Raw genomic sequence first — 24560 nt, 5'->3', positions numbered from 1 at the left:
TTTACACTTAAAATAAACCATTTATCTACACTCTCTTTTTTCATATTTTTTTGGATGTTCCTACTCAAATAGCGTAGTTAAAACTGTGTTTGCAAGTAGCCTAAAATATTAGTGATAATAATAATATACAGTTTCTGTGAGCGCAACAACATGCTGTTGTTTTGTCGTGGTTGGTATATGAAGGTTTCTTTTTCACTAACCGTAGAATACCTTGAATTTCATTTGACTAATTGTTGTGAATGTTAGACCCCCATAACTTGCTTGAAAAACGTCTTGTTTTTGTAATTTTATTTTGGAAACTTGAATTTCTTGTTTCCGCGTCAAAAGCGCCCGTTTTTACCTTCAGATTGTATTTCTCACTTGGAAGGACCCTTAACATCATTGGCTTGTTGTCTCTTTTTTAATAGGCTGTTTTATGACGTCTCCCAAAGACATTTTTTGTACTATATATATGCTCTTGAGTTGTGCTAGTTGTTGTTGTTCGTACTTTTGGCTGCCTATGGAATACACTTCCCTTCTTCTCAGACTGGACATCTCCCTCTAGTTAGTGGGGCTGGGACTCATCGGAATAATGAGCTTATTTTGTCATTGTGTCGCTAAGTCTTAATTCCGTTTGCCGATTTAGGTGATCTCGTAATTTCTTCGAACATAGCACCAAAGTAATGGTTAACTATAATAATATAAAAGAAAAAGCTTTCATATTGTACTTATTATATCAAGTTACATTATATGCTTTTTTATTTGACAATTAGTAACGTGAGATAACAGTTCATAATGTTGACAATTTTCTACATTACTGGTGAATAATAACATTGAAAAGCTTCGGAAATATTTTTGACCCAGATTACGTATTTTGCACATTTACCCTGCACATATCTCATCTGCACGCTTCAGAGGTCTTCAAATATTTCAAGTGACTGACTTACCACATGTCGATAGTTAACCATACTAATAATTTATCCGCACTATAATAATGTAATATTTATCAATAACTTATCCACCAGATACTTGGGCATGAGCCACACCCTGAGTTTGTAGGGTGATGGTTCTATCCGATTGCCGAAACGGAACTAGGTGGAGTGGGTTTCAAATGTAGAATTTAATGGTTTAAAGTTGAATACCTTAACCGCTAAGCCACACAAATGTTAATGGATGAATGAAAAATAACAATTGACTACTGAAACAGTAGTTCATCAATCTGACATTTAAAAATGATTTTTTGACTTTCAATAAGTTATATTCAGAATAGTCTTAATTGCTGTTTTCTTTGTATGGCTTATGCTCTTAATTGTTTAACAAAGGAGCAGGTATGAAAAAAGCTAAGTTGTAGTGCCGCGATTCGTTAATCGTTCGTTTCGATAACCGATATAATTCTAATCTTAACGGCGCGTAAAATCAGAAGACAAAGGATAGCAGCAACTGCAGTTTACTGTCGAATAACTCAGGTCAGAAAGTTAGCAACACCTGAGCGAATAATAACGGGCGAGTGAACAGGCGAATAAGCGAAGGAAGTGAACGAGGCGGAAATGACATGCAGTGGAGATGGCTGGGAAGCCAACTCGATTTAAGCAAGCGTTAATCAACATTTATAGTCAGACAAAAATGAAGGACAGACATGCGATGAATAAGATACGAAGTGTACACATATACGCTCATATAAAAAGCACTCAAGGTTAATAAGCAAATGATGAACAAGATCAAAAGATGACTCAATGTACAGGTGAATTGGCTTGGCCAGCAACTAGAATAAAGTATATGGGCTTAACATATAAACTGTACTACACAGCCCCCTTGTAGAAAATAGCACATTTATAAAAAAATGTCTGTTTTCGAAAAATAACACTGAAGCGGTATGTAAATAGTGTTAATATGTAGGGAAAAAATTGTACAATGCTCGATAAATTACAGTGTCATGTGAGGGGTGAGCGTATTAAACGAAAGTGTCATACTTATGTAAAAATGTACATGAATATTGTCAAGATGCGGACAAAAATTGAAATGCTAGCATGTGATTATAAGTAAATTAGTAAGCGTACAAAAAATTTAACATGCATTTATGTCGTGACTGTCTGGACGATAAAATAACAGGTTAATACGCGCGAATCGAAATATCGTGAAAATAGAGTATAACAGTAGTTGCTCTGTGGTGCTGACTGAATATGAGGATAAAGAACAGTGAAATATGTTCTGATAAGCCGCAGTAGAGTAAATAGCGTCGATTCAGCGATGAGTAGATTCGGATTTATATAACAGAAGTTTATGTGGGATAAAAATAATCCAGCCGTAGGATGATGACTGCATTAATGGGTGATATTCGTTGCTGTGCTGCTATTAATAATGATCGTAGAATGCGAAGTCAGTGTACGTTGTCGTTCGCGTTGAGTTATCGCTAAATATGTATTAATAGAATGACCAGAGGAACAGGATAGTGACTGCGGAGACGAGATATGCGGAGTCGTATTCCTTTATGGTCATGCAGCCTATCGTGGTTTGTGTAGTTAGAGGGATATGCGCTCAACCTCGTTTGTTACGAAACCGTATAAAGGCGTGGTAAAAGTACCAATACATATGATTATCGTTGACAGCGAGTGAGACTGACTTGAATGTGACGAACAAGAGTGTATCTTTGAGAGACTAGCTCTAAACTCTATGTTCTGGTGTACAGTGCAATGAGAATAGAAAATTAATAGCAATAATCGAATAGTATTTATGGGTAACGGATGATGCAGCATTCAGTTATACATGTGAATGAATAGATAATATGAACATAATCATTACTAATCGGCTGGTAATGAGGCGTCGAATACTTGATTTGTGTATAGACATTAAACTAGGGATCATCGTGAAACAAGAATTGCGGAAGTTCGGTCTAGGTTTTCGCTGAAAGTGCAGGAGACGACGATTGCTGCGTACCAATGAGATGAATGAACATTAGTTTTATATCGATAACATAAGTTCCTACTATCGGGAGTATAACTCCAAACTTATGTCTATGATAGTGTAATATTAGACCGAAAATGACATGAAAAAAATTGGAACGAACTCACCTAAGTCAGGAAAAGTTTATGTCATTGGATAATAAAAATAATCTACTGGATTTCGAATATCATAACGTGTAATGTCCATATCATTATAATTTGTTCGATTAGTGATTTGACTGCGTATATGTCATAGTTTAATGTTAATACGAACAAAAATAATAATTCCACGTTAGATGATATGACAATATTGTAATAATGAGCATATGATGATCATTCGAATCATAACGAAATATGTCGTCGGCAGTTCGATTTTTGATGTGTTCGCTCGTTGCGGTTGCCAATTATGTAGTGAGTTCGTACGTAGAGGTTGTCGATTCTGGTCCGTGCTCGTTCGGCGAGGCATCCAATTCTGTTGCGGCGTGTTCGTATGTCGGGCTAACCAGTTATGTAGTGGCGTTGAAGTTATCGATTTCGCTGCGCGTTCGTATGTCGGGATCGCCAGTTATGTAGTACCGTGCTTCGATAATAGTTCATTTCGATAACCGTTATTATACCAATCTTAACGGTGTATAAAATCAGAAGGCAAAAGGAAGCGGCAACTACATTTTTATTGATAATCGATGCAGACCAGAAAGCTGTGGGCACATGAGCAAGTGTAAGCGAGTGAATCAAAGATGATGCATAGTGGAGATGGCTGGGAAGCCAACTCGATTTAAGCAAGCGTTAATCAACATTTATAGTCAGACAAAAATGAAGGACAGACATGCGATGAATAAGATACGAAGTGTACACATATACGCTCATATAAAAAGCACTCAAGGTTAATAAGCAAATGATGAACAAGATCAAAAGATGACTCAATGTACAGGTGAATTGGCTTGGCCAGCAACTAGAATAAAGTATATGGGCTTAACATATAAACTGATACTACAAAGTATGAACAACGCAAGATATACGTAAATGTATTGACTGTTGCTATGATCTGTATCAGGAGGTTCCTACTTCCTAGCTTGAACCCATGCAATACTCCATAATCAGTGGTTACAGACCTCGAATTAAATGATTGTATAGCTGCATTGATTACTTGAATTTCTCTAAATCTTGAGTCAATTTCCATTTTCACCTTTCTATTCTTTGATCTCATTCATTCCTTTTCATTTGTATTTTATGAGGTTAGGTTTCCACTCTTATCGATATTCTTTCCCGTTGGTGACTTCTCATCTTGTTGATCTCCATTCACTGTATTGACATGAGCTGTTGTAAATTAGACCAACAGACACTTGTATCAGGATATACGTTCATAATGACTAACATACTTCTGTTCTTATCAATGTATTCTATGACCACTCATTTCTTTTTTATTCTCAGGTCGAACTAAAGTTTCTAATAGAATTATCCTTATCATATTACAATGATTCAATTAATCAATGGGAACCATTAATTGAAACTTTACCAGAAGAAGGTGATCGTATGTGGTCCCTTCAATTGGAATTAGTCAGTATTAATAATAATAAGGCAGAATGTTTAACCGACGATGACTGGGAGAATGTTGGCTGTCTACAAGCATCAACGAATACAATATTAATTCTGTCCAGAGATAATTTAGAAATCACTATATCTAAAACTGCTTTAGAAATGTTAAATAATTTGGGTCGTGTAAGTCATATTAATTACTATTTTTTCGCATGGATTTTTATGTGGTTAGTTTTGATTGGTTCCAATGGTGTTCGTTGCATATTGTACTATAACAATGATAAGTTCTTTTACCACATGTATGGAAGTTTCAAAAAAATTAGTCCGACACAACAAAGTCGATCAGTGGTTGAAATAGATCACTGATTTAAATTCTGTCACAATCTTATTTATCCTTCTATTTTTATAGTAGTAGTCCCTGTAGCTATTTCAATTCCTCGTCTATACGGAACAGATTTGACAACGATAAACTAAGTACATAAATATATTATAAGTATAAAAAGGCTGGAAGTAGTCGACTTAGGTTTTATGCTATTTGGCACTCGTCAACAAGTTATACCTATGATCTTGTGGGAACTGATTTTCCCTAGTGGATCCGATTTCGTGTCACTCAGTTTCACAATGAGAGACGCTACTACTGAGATATTCGGGCCACGACCAACCTCCTGTAGAACTGAGATATATTTAAAACTGATTGACCACTGAGTAGTCATCAATGTTCATTTATGGCAAGTCCTTAATTATGATCAAACTCGATCGACCAACTGCAATCACTTGGTACCTTAAAATAATGTACGCAATGTCGAGTCACTTAGACTTGTAGTCACATTGGTACTTGATTGATAGAATTCGATTAGTTCAGTTTTTCAATATCTAACACCAAAAGAATAATCAGTAAATTGGAAAACTTAAAATGGAATATAAAGTATGTAAATGCAACATCAATGTATAAAATTAAGATGAGAATTGTTTGATCACTAATGGTTAGGCCAAAGCTGCTTCTATTGACGGTGATGATAACACATAAGTCTTATTATTATCGTCTAGGAAAAAGAGATCTGATGTAAGTCATGTACCAAGCTCATGTTCGTATGGTGAACTTTGAATCACACTTTTATTGCAGAAAATCCAATTATACTGCCCGACTCGAAGTAGATGTGTAGCGAGCGAAAACCCAGGTACTGTAAACAAATTTATTGTTTTATGCAAAATCAGACAGTGCGTTTGTAAAATATGAAAACTATACAGTAAATTCATTATTTGCACATTTTCCGTGAGTTGTTATTTACATACTTCATCATTCTCCCAATCTTGTTGTTTTTTTCGATTTCTCTCTGTTTTCCTTCCCTTCTCTTAATTTTAGTCTTCTGTTGGTAAGCATTCCGATTTCTACTACATACTACTTATGTCTATCCACACCACAGATGCAACTGAGTTTAAACTTATGAACTGCTAGTTAAAAAAATGCTGTATAATCAGACAAACAAACTACAGTTTCAAACTGACGTCTTATTTCTAATGAAACTGCGATAAATGTAGCATTTAAAGTCCTCACAGCTTACTTTGATATATTTATTTACTGGTTAATTTTTATTTAGTGACTAAACATGAAGCTTCTCTATGATAACCTCAGCAATATAATAGATTAGAATCTATTAAACCCCCCTAACATATTATTGTTTCTATACTTGGAAGGTGAGAAAAAAAAGAGTACGAAAAATCATTCACTCTTATCACCACACAGTCATACAGTTATACAGGACAAAATGGTAAGCAATAGTAATGATGCTATTTCGTTGTGAAGTGTCTAGGAAATAAACTCACAGGGAATATAATGAATGGAACAACTGTCTTATTCTCCATAGTTTTTAGTGGTTCCTCAACTGAAGTTATTTCGTCACGGGTATCTTATCTAAAAACTGGGCAAGCTCTTGGTTTTGTTGAGTTCTGTAAGCTAGATATTTTAGTCATGGGTTTCTTTTATCTTCGTTCTGAACAACAACAGCATCTAATTCATATAGAAAGTGACCACAGTCATTTCGGAAGCGCTAAATCATTTCGTCGTAGTAATTTTTTCTGGGTCACCTTCATAGATTCCGCTGTTTTTCTTTGTCCTTATATTCAAGTTGATTGTCTTAAAGAAATTCTGAAATGCTCTCGTCTCAATAGCATGGAATCATTCTGATTCATACTAGTCACATTTTCTCCATAGTTTAATAGTCACATTACTTTTTATACTGACGTTAATTTTATTTCTTATATTTACTTTTAGTCATTTGAAGCAGCCTATAAGTTGAAAAATATCAAATCGAAATACGATGATTCTACCAATCGAATTATAGCACCCTATTGCATTATGAATAAAACCGGTTGTCAGCTAATGCTACGATATAATTCTCAAGCTCTATCGTTGATTCACTTCGACAGTGATAATACAATGACTAAAAGTGAATCTCTTCATCAAACATCATCGGAACCTAAAAAAGCAATTGTTTCAAATACTGAACATGACATAGTAACATATCAAAATTCGGTCTTACTGGATTCACAACAAGAAATTGGATTTACTGAGTTGGCTAAAACTGACAAAGTAATTTTACTTCTATTGTAAAAATTTGTTGTGTTGGGGTTCATGTGTTGGATGGCCGTATGTATAGAAAGCAGTTGTATTCTCTATTTAGTCAAAATGTCGATTTATTCGTCTAGATTGTCTGTAAAGAATTAATAACATAAAGGCCTTTCTTCGACCAACAACTCAATGACACTGAGACACCGGCCAAGATCAAAACTCAGTATCTATTGATCTAGGATCTAACCTCCCACACCCTATTGCTCGATAACCAGAATTAAACAAGAACAGAGTTGACGGATTACTTCTATTGTACAGTTCAGTTAATAACTCAAACTTATATAGTAATGTAGATCAGTTTTCAAAATAAGTAATAGATCCATAATTAGTAAATAATAAATAACATAAGAAATGTAAAACACAGAATCAGTAGTTTAGAACAAATTTGTTAAGTTTATTTGCCGTAGATATGGTAAAATATGGATTTGTTTATAGTTTCTAGGCCGTAGAATGTCCAAAAAACCGATATGTAGCATTTGCAGTCCACGTATTCAATGCTTGTAGGTGACGGGAAAACAAAGGAGTGGATGATAGACAATCTTTTGCTATAAAATTGAATATTTGCCTCAATGCTTTTGGGTCTTATATTGATGCTTTATCTAAGAAAATCTGTTGCATGTTTATTGTGTTGTAAATATCAGTGATGATCAATCATAAACTTTGTCTCCTAGCTTACCAATGTTTTTCATAGTAAACATGTGATACAAATCACTTCGTTATTGTTTGGATCAAAGACTGATTCCAATGTTTAAAATGAGGAGGCACTGCACTGCTGTTTTCTCTTATGAGTATAGGACTCATCAGCGGTGCTCATATACAACTCTGCCATAGGGAATCGAACTAAAGATCATCTGTTTCATGTGCGAACGCTTACTTACCCCTAGACCACGGACCTGGAATTCGGTGGTGTACATATCTTATGTTTTTCATTTTACCTTTTTAGAAACAGTCCATTGTTTCTTCATATAAGGATTCACGTCACCATATTTGGATTTCTTTATCAGATACAAGTCATCAACCTTCTGGCAGTTCCATATCAAATTCTGAAGTTGTTTTTCAATTATATCGAGGTGATAGTGAATTGCTTTGTCTATCAAAAGATCCCAGTAATGAAAAACCTACGAATTCAGATCGCAAAAGTACCATTTATCCCATCGTTGCTGATGTTGAAGCATGTCTGGGAGTGAAATCGATAACCTTTCGTTCAACTGTCCAGGTAAGTGTGTAGTAAATCACGTTTTCTATTCCATAGTCAATCAGAATATTTATTTATTTTACTAACAACGCTAGATCCACTTTCCAAAACCAAACTTGTGTATCAGTCAATCTAACTACTTAATCTGAGCTATTATCTTAAGGGATCTTCATTTTGAATACACCAGGTACCTCTGCTCTCCCCGGTTTAGTTTATCTATAGCTTTCCAACCTACTTCCGATTCCTGATGCAATGTGTACCTTGATCTTCCCTTTTCCCTTGAGGATTGTTATTTAGGGCTTGCCTAGTGATGCACTTTGATGATTTCCACTATGTATGTCCTACCCACCTTCAACGTCTTTTCCTAATTTTATCCTCAGCTTGAAGTTCATTTGTTCTGTCACAGAGGACTTTTGCTGTTGGTTTTCAGCTAGTGGATCTAGAGTATCTTCGTAGTCAATTGTTTATCAATACTTTTTGATGGAGTTTTGTTTTCTGAAATAAATGGTTTGGCCGTGGAGTTTTTATCGTTATTCTGAACGAAATCATCCATCTGAGTGACAAATCTTTTCTACTTTTACATTTTTGATGATGATTGTAGTAGTTCTCCACGTTTCTACTCCGTGCAGTAGAACTGTCTTGACGTTCGTATTGAAGACTCAGACGTTGGTGTTAGCTGACAGTTGTCTTGAGCTCCAGATGTTCTCCAGTTGTCGGAATACCACCCTTACTTTTCCAGTCCTTGACTGTACATCTTCATCAGATCCTCTTTGTTTATTGATGATGTTGCCCGGATCTGTGAACGTTTCCACATCCTACAGAGTTTCTCCACCAAGTATGATTAGTTTGGTGCTCTTTGTGTCGCTCTTTCCATTGTGTATGTTAAGGCTCAGTAATGCCGAGGCTTTTGCTACATCTGTTGCTTTCACCTGCCTTTGTTGGTGTGTATAGATAGAAGGGCTAAGTCGTCTGTTAAGTTCAAATCGTCTAGTTGATTCCGAGTTGTCCATTTTATTCTGTGCTTCCCATCAGACGTGGAGGTCTTCATGATCCAGTCGACCACTAGAAGTAGGATAAAGTAGGAGATTAAGCAACCTTCTCTGAAATCGGTTCTCACTTTGAACGCGTCTGTCAGCTGTCCTTTATGTACCACTTTGTTGTATGGTCCATCGTATAAATTCCGTATGATATTGACGATTTTCTCAGGAACTCCATAATGTGTCCTCCTATCCACGCTGTCAAACGCCTTCTCATAGTCAATGAGGTTTATGTATAGTGATGAGTTCCATTCAATTGACTGTTTAAAGATTATCCGTAGTGTCACGATTTGGTCTGTGCATGCCCTATCCTTACGAAATCCGGTCCCATGCTATCTTCATAGCCGGTGTTGTCCATTCCGACTTCGGCGTTCAAATCTTCCATCAGGATAGTGAGATCCTTTCTTTGGCACTTCACTGTGATCAATTGCAGCCTCTGATCTTTATTGTGGTCATTGTTTTGTTTTCCAGATGTCCTTCAATTGTAAATATGCTGCTCTTGCTTTGCCGATCCTCGCCCTCACATCTGCATCAGATCCACCATGTTCATCAATGATGCTGCCCAGATATGCGAACGTTTCCACATCCTCCAAAGCTTCTCCGTCAAGTGTAATTCGATTGGTGCATGTTGTATTATATCGGAAAGTCTCGCTTTTCCCTTTTGTTTATATTGAGACCTACCACTGCTGAGGCTGCTACTACACTGGTCGTCTTCTCCTGCATTTGTTGTTGCGTGTCATCGTTTACAATAAGGCAAATGCGTTCACTTATTGTCTTGCTTCAGATACTGAATCTCTAGATTATCTTTTACTAGTCATTTTTACTCTACAAATCCATTCTTGTCGAATCATGTCGTTTATACGTAATGTTTCCCACTACTCCAGTATTTGTCTTGATAATCTCATATTGTTATGTTAATGTAGCTTAGCAACGTGGAAGAATGTACATATATGTGTCAGGGCCTACGTTGCTTATGACGGGCTAAACTTTTTTCATAGTTGAAATCATGGGTCAATTGAAGCTAGACCACCATGGAAAACCTGGAAGCACTGGACGGCCGTTTCGTCCTATTATGGGACTCCTTAGCAGTGCGCATCCACGACCTCGCCTCGCGAGATTCGAACCCAGGACCTACCAGTCTCGCGCTCAAGCACTTAACCTCTAGACCACTGAGCCGGCATCCAAAGTTGTTGATGTCTAACTTCAATCAATCCACGATTTTGAGCAACCTTTCACCAAGACTAAACTTTTCTTTTTTCATGATTTATTAATTACAGATGTATTATAATTTCTTTTTAATTATTGTTATTATTACTCATGTATATATTCAACAGGTCTTAAATAATACTTCTGAACGTATTTGCATCTACTCACATTTAATAAAATCATCTGTAGCAAATCATCTACCTGGTTTATTAACAATTGTTGATGCCGGTCAATCATATGCTCTTCCTGTAGAAATCGTTAATTCTCGTCAACAAACAGGGATATTTATTGGACTGGAATATGAAAAGTTAGTTATTGTTTATCTTTGGAATGCTGTTGTTTGGTAGACATTATTACATTATTTATTTAACATAGTTGAAGGTAATCTTCAAGAAACCATGAAACTAAGCTTCGTTCTAGTTCAAACTCGCCAGTAGCGTGTATCTAAAATCTTGAGATAACGGATGGACTTCGCTGAAATTGAACTCGAGTCATTCAGTTTCGCAGTTTGAAACCAACACTGAAATGTTAGACCTGAATCTAAACTCCTGTAGGACTGAGATATTTACATGGGGAAATAAGAAAATGGTATACACCAATAAATAAGTGGTGGATTAAGGGTGGAAAGCGAAAGATTTCACAAACATTGTTCAGTGAGTTGGGACTTATTGTTGATAGATAGATTTATTTTCCTTCGATTGTAATGTAATAGCCTTATCGGAAAATGTATATGTTACTCCGGGTCACTTCTCGTTTCTTCTCGTTATAACCATTGGAATGACTGTTTAAGGCGAAATAACATGAGTTTGGTTGAACACTCTCTGAAAATTTAGTTTCTTCATTTTAGGTTTTGCAATACATAGCAAACACGTATTTATCGTTATAACTTTTTCCCTTGTCAATTATCACGTGACAAAATCACCAATCAGAATAATGACTCCGATGACCTTTTCCCTGTGCTAAACCAAGTGACACGTGACGAGCACTAGTAGCTTCACGTCAACTCTGAATCTTTATTGGCCCAGACAGCATCTCATCATGAAATGAAAAATAATAATTATACAAGATCAAGCCAAAAGTGACTATGAGTACAGGAGGCTGTAACTAATTACTTAATTACGCCTGTTACTCTCAACGGAGCATAGACCGTCAACCAGCATTCTCCAACCCACTCTATCCTGGGCCTTGCTTTCTAGTTCTATCCAATTGTTATTCATTCTTCTCCTGTCTGTCTCCATTTCTCGGCGTAATATGCTCTTCGGTCTTCCTCTTCTCCTTCGGCCCTGAAGATTCCAAGAGAGGGCTTGCCTTATGACGCAATCGGGTGATTTCCTTAAAGTGTGTCCTATCCACTTCCAGTGCTTCTTCCTGATTTCTTCCTCCGCTGGAATCTGGTTTGTTGTCTCCCACAGTAGGTTGTTGCTGATAGTACCTGGCCAACAGATCCGAAGTATTTTGAGTAGACAACTGATAATAAACACTTGTATCTTCTGGATAATGGCTTTCGTAGTTTTCCAAGTTTCCATCTCATACAGTAGAACTGTCTTGACATTTGTATTGAAAATTCTGATCTTGGTGTTGGTTGACAATTGTTTTGGACTGTAACTAATAGATTGGGAATAAATTAAGAATAGTAAATCGTTTAACAGTGGCCAATTGGTCAAATGAAAGCTTATGATCAGAGAAATATGAATATGCATACATTCTAGTTACTTAATAGTTATCCAATAGGAATATATATCATAATAGTCCGTTAATATTTCCTAGCAGTTACCATTCATTTATTCTTCGTTCGGATGTAACATTTACATATATTCTTTTTTCTATACCATTTTTGTTATAGACCAGTCATTTCAGTGACCCCTGCTTATTGGCCAGAATTTGCTTGTGGAGTTGAGAAATACACTCCAAGTAATACAAATACTCATTTACCTTTTCTTGCACCATACGCTCAATCAGTGTCGTCTACAAATACAGAATATAAAATATCCAATTCCTCACAATTTAAATGGCCTAATCAATTAGTTGAATGTCATACAAACAGTGGTAGTATGAATAATAATGGTATAATATACTTTTATAATGTTGCTGTTGTAAATCATAATTATCAGGATAATCGTCTTGATAATACTAATAATGATAATAATAATACCGGTAACACTGACCAACAGCGGAAAACATCATTAACTGCAGTTGCCGATGAATTACGTGCAACTCAGAAGAAAATGATTCAAGGAGATAAATTAAGCATAACACATTGCGATTTTCAAATGATTATTCAAACTGCTGTAGTTTTGTATAATCAACTGCCGTTTTCAATTAATTTTATATTAACAGTAAGTATACTTTTTCTCTTTTATTTATTATTTATTTAAACACATAAATATTGGTACAAGGAAGCACCAGATACATATGCGCCTCACAAATCTCATTTGACTTGTGTGAGGGCTGTGATACTGCCCAAACTGAAGCAGGTGGTTTTCTTAGGGGGCCACACCCCGAGCCTTTGACCTGAAGGTCTAGTCCACAAGGCAGTGGAGCATCGTTAGGAGATTCAGTCCCATGGTAGCCGGTGACCAACAATAGGTTCGTACACCATTTGTTCCCTCAGGATATTGGAGCCCATGTGCACCATTGGTTTGGAATGAGGGTTTTCTAACTCCTCTAGGTGAACTCTCCGTGTCCACCAACCCGGTTAAAGCGCTGGACATACGCTTTTCGTCCTCTCAATTTCGTGAACAACACCCCCGCCACGAGAAGGCAGTGAGTATGACTTCCCTTATTTATTTATTATTTATTTATTTAAACACATATGTATTGGTACAAAAGGGCACCAGATACATATGCGCCACACAAAATTATGAAAGTAGGAAGAGAGGGGATGAAAAGATAAGGCGGACTGAAATGTACAACCAGATGACTCTTTCAGTTAAGAAAGTTAGAACCACTCTTTATGTAGAAAGTAAAAGAAGGTTGCAACAGGATCGCCACTGGCTTCTATTATGAGCCATATCTGATAACGTCTCTAGCCACTGTGTTGCACCATCTCTCGGACCCCAGCCAGGGAGTCGTGAAGGACCAACAGAAACTAGCCCTTCGCAGATTTCTTTCATGCCACGACACCATGTCATACACTGACCTCCTCTCCGCTTCTTCCAACCAGTCCCAGTGTCGACAAATAATGCATGACGCGGAATTCTCTGGGACGACATTCGTAAAACATGTCCAAGCCACCGAAGTCGGTGTTTCAAGATGGTGACACCAATTGAATTATCGTCTCTGCGCCCGAACACACGATGCCGAACCTCTACATTACTAACATGGTGTTGCCACTGAATGTCAGCAATCCTTCGGAGACAACGATGATCGAACACAGAGAGACGTCTAACATCCTCAACTCGGAGAGGCCAGGTTTCACAAGCATAGAGCAAAACTGCTCTCACCGACGCGTTGTAGATCCGACCTTTTACAGCCAGACTAACATCACGAAGGCGCCAAAGATGGCCCAGATTGGCATAAGCCGCTCTGGCTTTCATTATACGTGAATTGATCTCATCACTCACGCCACCACCAGCACTTATGCAGCTACCTAGATACACGAACTTCTCAACTACTTTAATCTGCTCACCATCTAGGCTATATATTCGCTGGCCATGTGAGAGCATTTCGAGAGGGAGAACGTACTCTCCCCACTCTCGGCCGTACCAGGGTATTTGGGGGCACTTTTTCTCTTACCATTATGTTGAAGCTTTTTTTTTTACCGTGAAAACCTATTTTTTATGATCTAAGTTTCGTGCTAGCTTGAAGTCATCAGGATCTCATATATATAATAGTGAGAGAAGATATGCTTCTTGAGGGATCAGAACCGTGATCCCTCAGCCAGCTTCATAGTCTGAAACGTTATTACTGAGCTTTGTGAGCTGTGAAGGATCTCTTGTAGGGCTGAAATATTTACAATTAATTGATCACTGAGGATAGTGACCAATGTCATTTTTGTCTAGTCCTTTCTATGGATCAGATTTTATCATTCAAAATGTAAGGTGGTTACTAGTTTAAATGAATCGACATCGCATGCACCATCATGAGATGTAAGATGGTGGTTGTGCAGTGAACGAGGACTTGGGTGGAGAAAACCAATTAATGGTGGAATATAAAATTACGGAATGCTTTCGTTAAATATGGAAACCATATATTAATTACATTATTCACACATCTTCATTCAGTTATCCTTTACATACTTCATGGTTCTTTCACTTCTGTTGTTATCCCAACTGCTCTTTGTTTCCTTTCCTTTACTCTACAATCCAATCTTTTATTGGCAGACATTCCACTTCCAATGGCTGCTACATACTACTTATATCTGTCAGCATAATTAGCATACACCACAGTTGGAGGTAGTTTTCTGCAACTAAAATACGCCCGCTGGTGTAGACCTACATCTTATTTATTATAGGTTTTTACTATGTACCTTGCCTGTTTCTATAAAATTTCTTGTGAGGAACTAATATGCTTTGAAGAACAGTCATGACATACTTCAAGTAACGAAGTTGGGATAGACATTTGGAACTGGATTTCACTGTTGTAGCAACTGAACAAAAGCATTATTGACTAAATATGTATGTATATTGGTAAGTAATATAAAGAGCAAACCTCTTATAGGACTTATTAGGTAACTAGTATTAAGAATGATGTCTTCATCTACGGGTAATTCGATACTGTATCTCACATCACTTATGTGACGTTTATTTTTTAGTTTATGATTGATAAGGTGTGTAGTTATTCCATTAGAGTGAAGTATTTTTCGTCTTTGTATTTAAGTTAATGATCGCATTGCCAACTACTGATGTCTTTAATTGTTCTTTCTGTATGCTTTTTATGAGTTTTCATGGATAGAGTTTTATTATTCGAAAGAAGAGGAACGTTTATTATGTTTGTACAAACCTCAGTCTTTGAAATTTCAGTAATTGATTTTATTCTCGTATTGTTTTAGGATATTACCGACACAATTGCTGCCGGTAGTCATTATGCACTGAAAACTGCATCACCAAATAATGCATATATTGAAATTTCAGTAAGTATAAAAACACATTATCATAATAATTTTTATTGCTAAACAACCATTCCGTTCTTGAAGAAACATATTCAAAGGCCTTGTGGTTGATCCCATATGCGGTCGTGAGTACATATTTTTAAGTAGTGTGAAACAAAAGAACGAAAAATGGTATCCAATATTCTCTGATTTCCAGTGATCATTCAGTTAAGTTTGGTATTAAAATCACCATCAATCAATAGAAAAATCTTCACATGAACCTCCTTAGTTAATTACACAATTCTGTTTATTCTTACACAGTACTCATCAGATTTAACCTTTTAGCTACTAATTTTGAGGCACTTTTTATCCAACTAGACAACTTTGTTTCATTGTATAGTAAGACATTCATATACTCTGTGATCGTTGGGCTCTGCAACTGATCATATATCATTACTATAAACCAGTCTAACCAGCTACTTAAGTGAAAAAATTGAGTAAGTAGCAAATTCCATCCATAAATGTATATCTTTCTGTTGCAGAAACCAAAGCTGGATTTTTAATTAATAACGTATCTTTATCTCCACAGTAAGTTCATTCGAATCCTGACCAATAGCATGTGTCCGTTAAAAGTAGATTATAATAGTCTCATATATTCCTATTATCACAATAAGTAGAATATCGAATTTCGCAGTGTACTTAAAATGATCAAGTCGAACCTTGACAATGGTGCCTTAAAAAACTTTCAAGTCGGTTACTGATAAGTCGAATTTTTATACTGGGACTATCTCTTGTGTCGGCAACATAAAACGTAGTGCATATATGGATCACCTCAGGTTGCCATATCATATTGACACAGGGTTTTTGCATATCATGACAAATGTTAGATTATTAGGAGTGGTGAAAGTATCATTAATAGTGGGAAACAATAGGTATAGGAGAAAAAAAGTACAGAGATTTCTAGACTCAGGATCCATTGAGATATGTTCCAAGCCTGCTCGCCCGTCGTTTTCAACTTTTGATCACAATGATCGTATTGATCGCAACCAAGTTGTACCGACCTACGAACATGGTTCAGTTAAATAGTTAGCGAATTCATAAGCTTATACCATATATTAATTTGGCTTTCTGTATAATCGCTTACTTACATTTCATCTTCGTAGAGAATTATTCTTCAAAGGAACAATACTTAAGCATTTTAATGTGTTGAATGATAATTTGTAGTTGTAATTGTAATAAATGTTTTTTTTTATTATTTCAAGTTCGAATATACTGGTAGCATGTATCGAGGCAAACTGGAATTACATCCGCAAATGGAAGAGTATAGTGTCATTGAATTTGAATCGCGTAAAGAATACGAAGTGTTTGACTTGGTAAGTGGGTGTATGTATTATAAAAGTTGAATTATGTTTCTTTTAAGTTATTTGCAAAACGAGTACTCTACACTGGGGACATCTTAACGTGACAATTCAGTTCAGCATGGGGTTGTGGAGCTTGTGGACTTTTATTGAAATCATGAACCAATCTAATCGGTCTAGAGGTGGTTAAGGGTTCGCGCGTGACTGAAGGTCATGGGTTCGATTCCGGTTTGCGGTATCGTGGACGCGTACTATTGAGGTGTCCCATACTAGAACGAAACAGCCGTCCAGTGCTTCCACGTTTTTAATAAAGGTCTAACTTACATTGGTTCATGATTTCAATAAATTATAGGCTGTTTGTTTGATTATAGCTGCGGAAGACTGGTACTAGTTATATCAACAATTGAGATTCACATGACTCAAGCAAAAAGACTTATATCAGGCGGAAGGTTTGATCCAACCTCCAACAAAACATGACCATAATCTGTTCGCCGAGATACACTTAATTTTTGCAGATTTTACTGGTTGTTAGTGATTATTCAGTGATGAACATGCATACGTAACTGAAAATAGTGAAAATATTAAAAAGGTGTATTTTCTTATTGGAATAATACTAAACAAATGTTGTATGCTATACTGAATGTATATCAAACTAAATTCTAACTAAAAATGTTTTCATGAACAAAACACCATAGAAAATATTACATGATATAAGAAATTTGACGGATGATATATCCCATCCTAACTGTTTATTAATAAGCCATTTTTCCTATAATAGGGCATTGATATAAATTCTACTCATTTGTATCTGTGACTCGTCAGCTGAATAAACCCGCATTCCGAAATTTATGCTTTATTCGGGATTCTGAGTCCGGATAGGTATTCACTTGTCCATTGAGTATAAAAGGTACTAGGTCCGAAGTATAGAGTCAAAATCAAATCTAGTATGCAATCACATCCTTCTGACCAGTCTCAAAAAGTATGATTTAAGGATTCTGTTCCCCACTACTAACCACATCCCGTTTTTTCTTTCTAAACTTATGATATCATATATCAAGTCAATCTCCAGAAGATGTACATATGCCAACTAAGACACCAATAATTCTGTCAAAATATCAACAGCAAGGTAATTTACATCCATAACAACTGAAATCCCATCCAGTCCATTAGGAATTTTCACAGCTAAAATCATGAGTCGATCTAAGCTAAGTTATCATTATATTGTCTCCATTAAATGTGTACTATTTGACAGTTTGAAAGCATCTATGTTTAAGGCTATTCAATATACACATAATGTATTCATTGCGTTGAGTAATAAAAGTTAATCAGTAAACCCCTCTTACATTTTTATGTCTAATAAACTTGATATACTTATTTCACCTTTAAATGATTTCATTTCGTTCATAACATAATTGCTGTTTATGTCGCAATAGCCATGACAACTAATAAGATTAGGTTTTGGTGCTTAAATTTACTAATTGAATTTGATAGGTTTATATAAACTGTATAAAGTTTTTATTATTATTATTATCATTATTATTTTCATAGTTGAAAGCGTGAGTCAATTGAAGCGAGTCCTGGGTTCGATTCTCGCGAGTGCGGGATCGTGGATGCGCACTGTTGAGGAGTCCCATAATAGGACGAAACGGCCGTCCAGTGCTTCCAGGTTTTCCAGGGTGGTCTAGCTTCAATTGACTCACGCTTTCAACTATGAAAATACTAAATCTCCACAAAACCCCTTCTGATTATTATTATTATTATTCCACCTTCCATTCTTTCCTTTCCAATATAAAAATAGCCTTTAGGATTACATCGTACTTCAAATTTGGGACAGATTTGTTTAACATTATATGCACCATACTGGATGATAAATAAAACTGAAAAAGATTTAACATATAAGGTAAGTTCAGTTTTTTAGTATCCAATTGTATTTATCTATCAATCTGTCTACCTATTTGTTCTTGTGAATTTTCTTTATGATAGAGATTCATGTGTTTTATATGATATTTACAACAATCTCATTCTTTCCTAATCCATGTAGAAGTAGTCGCCAATGATGAAGTATTGTTCAGAACGTCAGTGAAAGATCTACATTTAATTCATAAAACATCCACATGAGCTAAAAAAGAATCCCATTGTTTCATAACTATTTAATTTTTCTCCGTTCTTTTATTTATTGGAACTTCATTTTTCTATTCATTTAAATTAAATTAGTTAACGTTTTTTAAATAATAAATATGCTCACTTTTTCATCTTGGCGACCAGCAAATTATGATCTGAAATTTCTATCAGCTCCTCTTCTGGTTCTCACATCCCCCATCTTGGCATTTAAATCTCCCATCAGAATGGTCAGGTCCTTTGTTGGGCACTTCTCGACGATTGACTGCAGCTATCGTAGAATTTGTGTTTTACGTCTTCATCGTAGTCGTTGGTAGGCGCATAGCATTGGATGACGTTCATTGTAGTGCTCTCTTTCTTTGTTTTGAAGGAGGCTTTGATGATCCTTGGTCCATGAGATTCCCATCCTATAAGTGCATTTTGTGCTTGTTTGGACAGCATCAACGCAACTCCTTGTGTATGTGGGGCATTTTCTTCTTCATGGCTGGAATATAGCAGAAACTCCCCTGAAGCTAGTCGTTGTTGTTCAACCTGCATCCAATGTGTTCCACTGATTCCAAGCACCTCCAGGTTGTATTTTCTCATTTCTGCAGCAATTTGGAAGATTCTTCCGGTCTCCCACATTGTCCGGACGTTCCATGTACCCAAATTATTTTTTTCTACGGGTGTCAGAAGAGGCGTCAGCTTCATGACTTCCTAAGGAACTCGGCTTTCATTATGAGACGTCATATTTCTTTTAAATGAAGACCTTCTGACTCCCAGGACAGAATTTAAATGGTTTGAATATTTTTTCTGGTTAGCGACTTAGTTTTCTACGAGATGTGGTCGCTAATTCTCTGCCAAACCCTCCTTTATCCGGGCTTGAGACCGGCGGCAACCCCAGATGGGCTTTTGGCGGAGTTATTAATAATACTAATAATCAAAAGGATATGAAACATATAGAATATATGTAGTGAAAAAATACTTTTAATAGTTGGGTTTTTGAGTCAATCTCAGCCAGTTCAAGTGGTTTGGAGGGTAAGCTTTCGCGCGCGAGATCGAACTTTCTGGGTTTGTATCCCACATGTGGGACTGTGTGTGTGTGTGCACTGCTGAGGAGTCCCACAATACAAAGAAATAGCTATCCAGTGCTCCCTGGTTTTCACTGTTGGTCTAGCTTAAATCCACTCATGAATTCAACTGTTAAAAAAATATGAAACTACGTTGAAGGTGAACGTTTACGGATGGATCAGAAAGTGATTGAGCTTATCCACACTACTGTTGCTGATTTTATGCATTTTTATCCGTATACATAAATTCTATTCTGGAGATAATTACTAAATGTATGTTGGCTTACAAATATGATCAAATTGATACAGTAATCAATGTTGCATGTGAAGAGTAGATACATGATTTGAAATTGTTTTCAATGATGTCATTCAAAAATTGTTCCGTGGATTAAATAAATGTGAGGCATTAGTTAGGATTTATTAATTCTTTATGGGGGGGGAGGAGGATTAGGAAATCCTGTTGATGTATAAAGACCATATCTAAGGTCATTTTCATCATCACTACAATTATAATTTTTTTTAAAAAGACGAAACAGCACAAAATATAAGCAGCGATTATTATTATTATAGGTTTACTGCTATACAGGTACTAAGTTGTTTGGTACTTTACTAATGGGGATAGATTATTATTTGAATTGGTTAAATTTATCACGGACAGTGTAAATGTAAAATGTCTCCCGAAAGAGAAGTTTAATAAGTGAACTCAGTTATGTAAATTATTATATATTTAGTGTCCCTATAATTTCACTAACTAGATGGGACATATTTAAAGGGTGTGAAAACGTTGAAGGCGATTTCAGAAGAAAAATAAACATCGACGCAAACGAGTAAATGATTATAGTGGGGATTTTTTAAAATTAAAATCTCGAAAAATTACAAATTGAGGAGTCCATACAGTGAATATTTCAAAGAAGACTATCTTACTAATGATAATGAAGTACGGATGATATAACTTGACGTTTCTGCCCATTGGATTGCATCAATGAATGTAAAAGATAGTTTAATAATTATTTTGGAGCAAAAGATAGAATGCAGTTTAACTTTCCGCATTCATTAAGGATTTAATCGAAGCTTATTCCATCAGGGTTTATAGTTTTAAGATACAATCGTTACCAAGATAAGTCTTCAACCAGTTTTGTTCGAAATTGTGAAAAGACTGTGTTTTTGTTTAGACTGTGTATAACCAAAATACACATACACACCCAAAACTTAATCCAATTCCTTGTTATTTAGCTTGTTCATTTTGTTATATAATAATTTATCAATGTACAATAATTTTTACACATCTCAATAGTTATGTTCTGAATGTTGTATATGTGTTGTTGACATTGCTTTATTCTACTATTGATTTTTACTTGATTTACAGTCTGTAGATGATGTAGAAACTGTTCATCCAGCTACTTTTACTGGTGCATTACTCTATTCATCTTTGTCTAAATCATTTTTTGGCAAACGAAAAGTAAGTCGTTATCAATCATATAAATTATTCTTTCCAATGTTTGTTTAATCCGTATATTTGGTATATTTTTTGTTGTTTTGTACGTATGTGTTAGATGAAGAAATTTATAGTCAAATAATTTGAGAACCATAAATTTTGTTATTCTCTTATTTACATCACAAGGTAATCTATTATTATTCCTTATTAAGAATAACAAGATTTGGTGCAAAAGAACGGCATTTAAGCTGTGAATGGCATATTTATATTCGTACGCGAACAACTAGTTATCAGCGGTGTATGGGGATGTTTACTTGTTAACCCACCAATTTTGCTCTATTCACTTCGGTTTTGGTCATTGTGCAGTAGTAATATTAGTATTGTGGTGTATGCTACTTATGTCGACATACATAAGTGATGTGTAACACTAATCAGAAGTGGAGTGCCTGGCAGTAGAAGGTTGAGAAGATGGAATCGAAGAGAACTAGTATGTAAACAGAGATTAATTGTAATAGCAATGAACGAACAATAAAATTTAAGACAATTGATGGAGGATTTATAGTGAAGTATATAATGTATGGTTTTCACATTTTACGAAAGTACTCTGTAATTTTCTATTAAACAAATCGGTTGTCCCCACCGGAGTTCACGTTTACTACAGTATCACTAACTCTCATACATGGAAAAACCGAAGCTGATTGATTTCTAAACAACGCATATTTGTTTACTGATTCCCTTTCCCCACCATAACTGATATCCAAAATAAAATGAAAAGATCTACATCTCTATGATATCGTTCAATTTACTTTACGCCTGTTACCCCTCGTGGAGGAGCATAGTCCGTCCACCACAGCCACAGCTTAGTCCGTTCTAAATGATTTGATTGAGATGCTGCGGTGGATTATGCTTGAGTCGTAGTTAAATGATATCTATTTATTCCGATATCTATTATTCCTCATTTTAATTTGATACAATTGATTCACCAAATACAAATTTATGCACTTAACTTTGATCCACACACATTATGTATGGGCCGAGTTAGTGAAACCGATTGTATGCATAATTCAAAGCATGTATTGTCAAGTTCAAACTTTTGTTTATTTTTTTTAAAGAGAAACTTTACATTATGGACTGACTAGATGGAGGACAAATATTGAAAATTGGTTAGCATTTTGAGTTGTTTGAGTTGTTGATTGCTTCAGCTTAGTAAGAAATATTGGATTAATATTTGTATGGATTACCAAATAATTATATTTTATGTTTGGAGGTAGAATTTATTGAAACCTGATATTTTCATCATAGGGAAACCATCTGGAAAATACCAAAGAGAAATTTTTAATGTCATTGAGTTTTATGAGTTAGATAGTTTAATTGTGAAGCTTTCATTGTCGTTCTCGACAGCATCATCAACGCTTATTTGTTCAGAATGACAATGAAAACCGATGCAAATAAACTAACTAGCGCAAAGTACTTATCGACATAATCATACATCTAAGCTGTTTTGTTTTACTTTTTTTGGAAGATATGTATATTTATCATTTCTTTGTTGAAATCTAACACAATCGTAGTAACTTTCATTTAAGCATGGAATAGTTAATTATATTCTGACCTGTTTTACATTCACCATTGGTGTTATTCACTCATTCATTGTAACTTTAACTATTCCATCATTATGTCAGTTTTATCAATCATAGGTGCTTATACGAAACTAAAATTTAATTTGATATTCACAACTTATTATTATTAATGTCTCTAATAATAATGATAATGATAGTAATCACAGTATTAGTGTTTAATAGTTCACCTATCGTTTTCTCGGATACTTATATTCTTTCCGTTGTCATGTTTCCATGTATTTGTTTGTACAGTTTATAGTATCATTATTCAAATTCATTATTTTCCAACCCTTTTTACAATGCGGTTAGAAATTAGTAACAGGATGGTTTATTTCCTTTGAATGCACGAAGTATAGTGAATGGACACATCGTGTAAATGAGTTTAGTGAAATTGTATTTTTTGAGCTAATTAGTTTGGTAGTGAAACACTCATCTCCTTTTTATACAGCGTCATTACCATCACCAATGGTACATATTTCGAAAAGAAGTAAACCATTAGAATTTTCAGTATGGGGTTTGTGCAGAATTTCATTAAAATCATAAAATGGTCTAAGTTAGACAATCAATAAAAACCTGCCAACACTAGATGACCATCTCGTCCTAGTATGGGACTCTTCAGCTGTGCACACTCATGACCTCGCATCCTGAAATCAAGCCTAGGATCTTCGGTCTCGGGCACGAACGCTTAACTTCTAGGTCACTGAGTCGGCATCTAACGGTGTTAATGCTTAATTTTAATCAATCTGCGACATTACTCGACCGTCTTTCATTGTCTTCGGTGGGTAACTACCTCACACCCGACACTGATTAGCACCATTCGTCACGGCTTCTCATTAAAATGTTGGAAATTTCCCGTCGGAGTTGGTTACTAGTGAGCACATGATAATTTTCAGTATAGGGTTGTGGAGGTTGTTGAATTTTATTGAAATTATCAATCGATATATATAAATTTCTGCAGGATTTATGTTCACCTAGAACTCGACTGGTTGTACTCAGCTATTTCCTAAGTTACAAATCTTCTCTATCACCATATCAATTGTGTAAATGACTCATGTCCATTAAATAACCAAATTTCTTTGTTTATTTAATACTTTTCTTCTTCATTTCATCCTTGATCATGTATCTTATTTATTATTACATTATTGTATTAATCTACACACAAATCTACTAAAAAATAGATACATCGAAATCACAGTTTTCATTCATTGTGTTCTGATGAAGACGATGAAAATGAACAATTACTCTCTTCATCCCATCAATTACAATCAACTACGTCTATATCTGATAATAACAACAGAGATTTAGTAAGTCACGGTACAGAAGAAATAACAACAATGGATCATTTAGTTCCAATGACAACAACATTATTCAATCGTAAAGCAAAATTAAAACATTCCAAAGATAACTCATCATCATCATCATCTACTCCGTTTA

General features: G+C 35.5%; 1 protein-coding gene across 1 annotated transcript in view; it reads left to right on the top strand.

Annotated features, from left to right (window-relative positions):
- The window catches only part of Smp_021170 (VPS13C protein, putative (fragment)), a gene marked incomplete at both ends in the record, with an annotated part of 125584 nt that overhangs the window by 63280 nt on the left and 37744 nt on the right, over positions 1 to 24560 (top strand). Inside the window, 10 exons of the mRNA XM_018796326.1 lie at positions 4350 to 4637; positions 6727 to 7044; positions 8027 to 8299; positions 10650 to 10828; positions 12365 to 12614; positions 12693 to 12857; positions 15512 to 15592; positions 16813 to 16923; positions 18707 to 18812; positions 21449 to 21534. Of these exons, the coding sequence (XP_018650550.1) occupies positions 4350 to 4637; positions 6727 to 7044; positions 8027 to 8299; positions 10650 to 10828; positions 12365 to 12614; positions 12693 to 12857; positions 15512 to 15592; positions 16813 to 16923; positions 18707 to 18812; positions 21449 to 21534 (1857 nt within the window). The remainder of the gene's footprint in view (positions 1 to 4349; positions 4638 to 6726; positions 7045 to 8026; positions 8300 to 10649; positions 10829 to 12364; positions 12615 to 12692; positions 12858 to 15511; positions 15593 to 16812; positions 16924 to 18706; positions 18813 to 21448; positions 21535 to 24560) is intronic.

Source organism: Schistosoma mansoni, chromosome 2 (genome assembly GCF_000237925.1).
Source record: "Schistosoma mansoni strain Puerto Rico chromosome 2, complete genome".
Lineage (NCBI taxonomy): Eukaryota > Metazoa > Platyhelminthes > Trematoda > Strigeidida > Schistosomatidae > Schistosoma > Schistosoma mansoni.
This window is presented reverse-complemented; position numbering and strand designations above follow the sequence as displayed.